Here is a 1,380-nt window from a genome sequence, read left to right as displayed (position 1 = left end):
TTTATTAATTACCATTTTATTTATTGATTCTTTAATTTGTTTTTTACTTCACAAAATTAATACCAAACAATAACTGAAAAAAACGCAACATTTTTGCACAGTGCACAGTGCAATGATTTTATATATAGGTACGTAATCAAAACAGTCTTTGTCTACAAAAAAATATCACAACTTTTTAATGGTAAAACAAAGATGTTGAGAAAAAAATCAATGCGTTTAAAATACTAAAAAGTAAACGTTGTCTTGCTCTTAATCTAACAGATCGGGGGGGTCGTCAAAGAATTCCATCGTGTATGTCTTCTCTTTCTTCATTTTTCCAACTTTCGACGAATTTAGATTCATCCCACACTTCATTCTATGCCGTCTCAGAACAATTGTTCCTTGAAAAGTTGAGCCACATTTCTTGCACATTACGGTCTGATTGCACTCGTGCTTCTGATGATATCTAAAATTTTTTTCTTTTCCGTAACTGCGACCGCATTGCAGACACTGGTGCCTGCCAGCTTCTTTGTTGGTTCTTGAATTTGCATTTAATAGACACATTTTATTAATGTGATAAGCGACACAGTGTTTTGAATTGAAAGAAACGTGACAATATGGGCATACGAACAATATTTTCATATTCATTTTAAATTTTTCGATGCTCTTCGAATTCGTCCAAGGCGGAGAATTTTCTTCATCGCTGGCCTCGGTAGTCTGATCGTCAGTTATACAAATAGTTTTTTGAGAATGTTTACTGTCCTCTAAAACAAGAAACAGTCAATAATAAAGTCATCTGTAACACAATAGCAAATAAATGCTTCAAAAAAGAAAAGATAATAAAAAAATAAATATACAGAGTGTCCCATTTTATATTTTACAATCAAATATTTGGAAATTGCAAAGTTTGAGAGAAAAATGTTTCAGACAAAAGTTGTAGGGTTTCGAGAGGGACACAAGATGATAACATTGGTTTGACCCTGAGTGGCCTTGTCAAGGTTCAGAATAAGGTCATTTTGAATTTTTTTAATGGAACCCCTCATTTTTCGTTACATATTCTTGTACATATTCTTCGTTACATATTCTTATTTCGAGAGCTTTCCAAAACACATAGATAAAATGTTTTTTGGTTAAGTAAATTTCAAATTATAAAGCTTGAAAGTTGGAGTATCGTCGGCATTAGCATCATCCAAGGTGTCCGAACACTAGCTAAAACCTTTTGAACGTTGTTCAGGATCATGACATTGATGAAACATGTGAAGGTCATGACCATTGCAAATTGTTTCTCTTTTTTTCAAAAAATAAATATAATTTTCAAAAATGAAAATAAAAGCAATAACCTTTAATGGCCTTGATCTTGACATGTGTTGTTTAGGTTATAATCCTGAACAACATTCAAAA

The 1,380-nt window shown here is 32.1% G+C and overlaps 1 protein-coding gene across 1 annotated transcript in view; it reads right to left on the bottom strand.

The window, feature by feature from the left end:
• LOC105458765 overlaps window positions 1-1,380 on the bottom strand; it is a 4,478-nt gene continuing 3,098 nt past the window's right edge. Inside the window, exons 3-4 of the mRNA XM_011704297.1 lie at window positions 611-743; window positions 1-517 (exon numbers count right to left, since the gene is read on the bottom strand). Coding sequence (XP_011702599.1) covers window positions 250-517; window positions 611-743 — 401 coding nt within the window. The 3' untranslated portion in view covers window positions 1-249. The remainder of the gene's footprint in view (window positions 518-610; window positions 744-1,380) is intronic.

The sequence above is a fragment of the Wasmannia auropunctata genome, unplaced genomic scaffold (assembly GCF_000956235.1).
Source record: "Wasmannia auropunctata unplaced genomic scaffold, wasmannia.A_1.0 LD334328.1, whole genome shotgun sequence".
NCBI classification, from domain to species: domain Eukaryota; kingdom Metazoa; phylum Arthropoda; class Insecta; order Hymenoptera; family Formicidae; genus Wasmannia; species Wasmannia auropunctata.
Note: the sequence above shows the minus strand (reverse complement) of the source record. Positions and strands in the feature narration are given on the sequence as shown.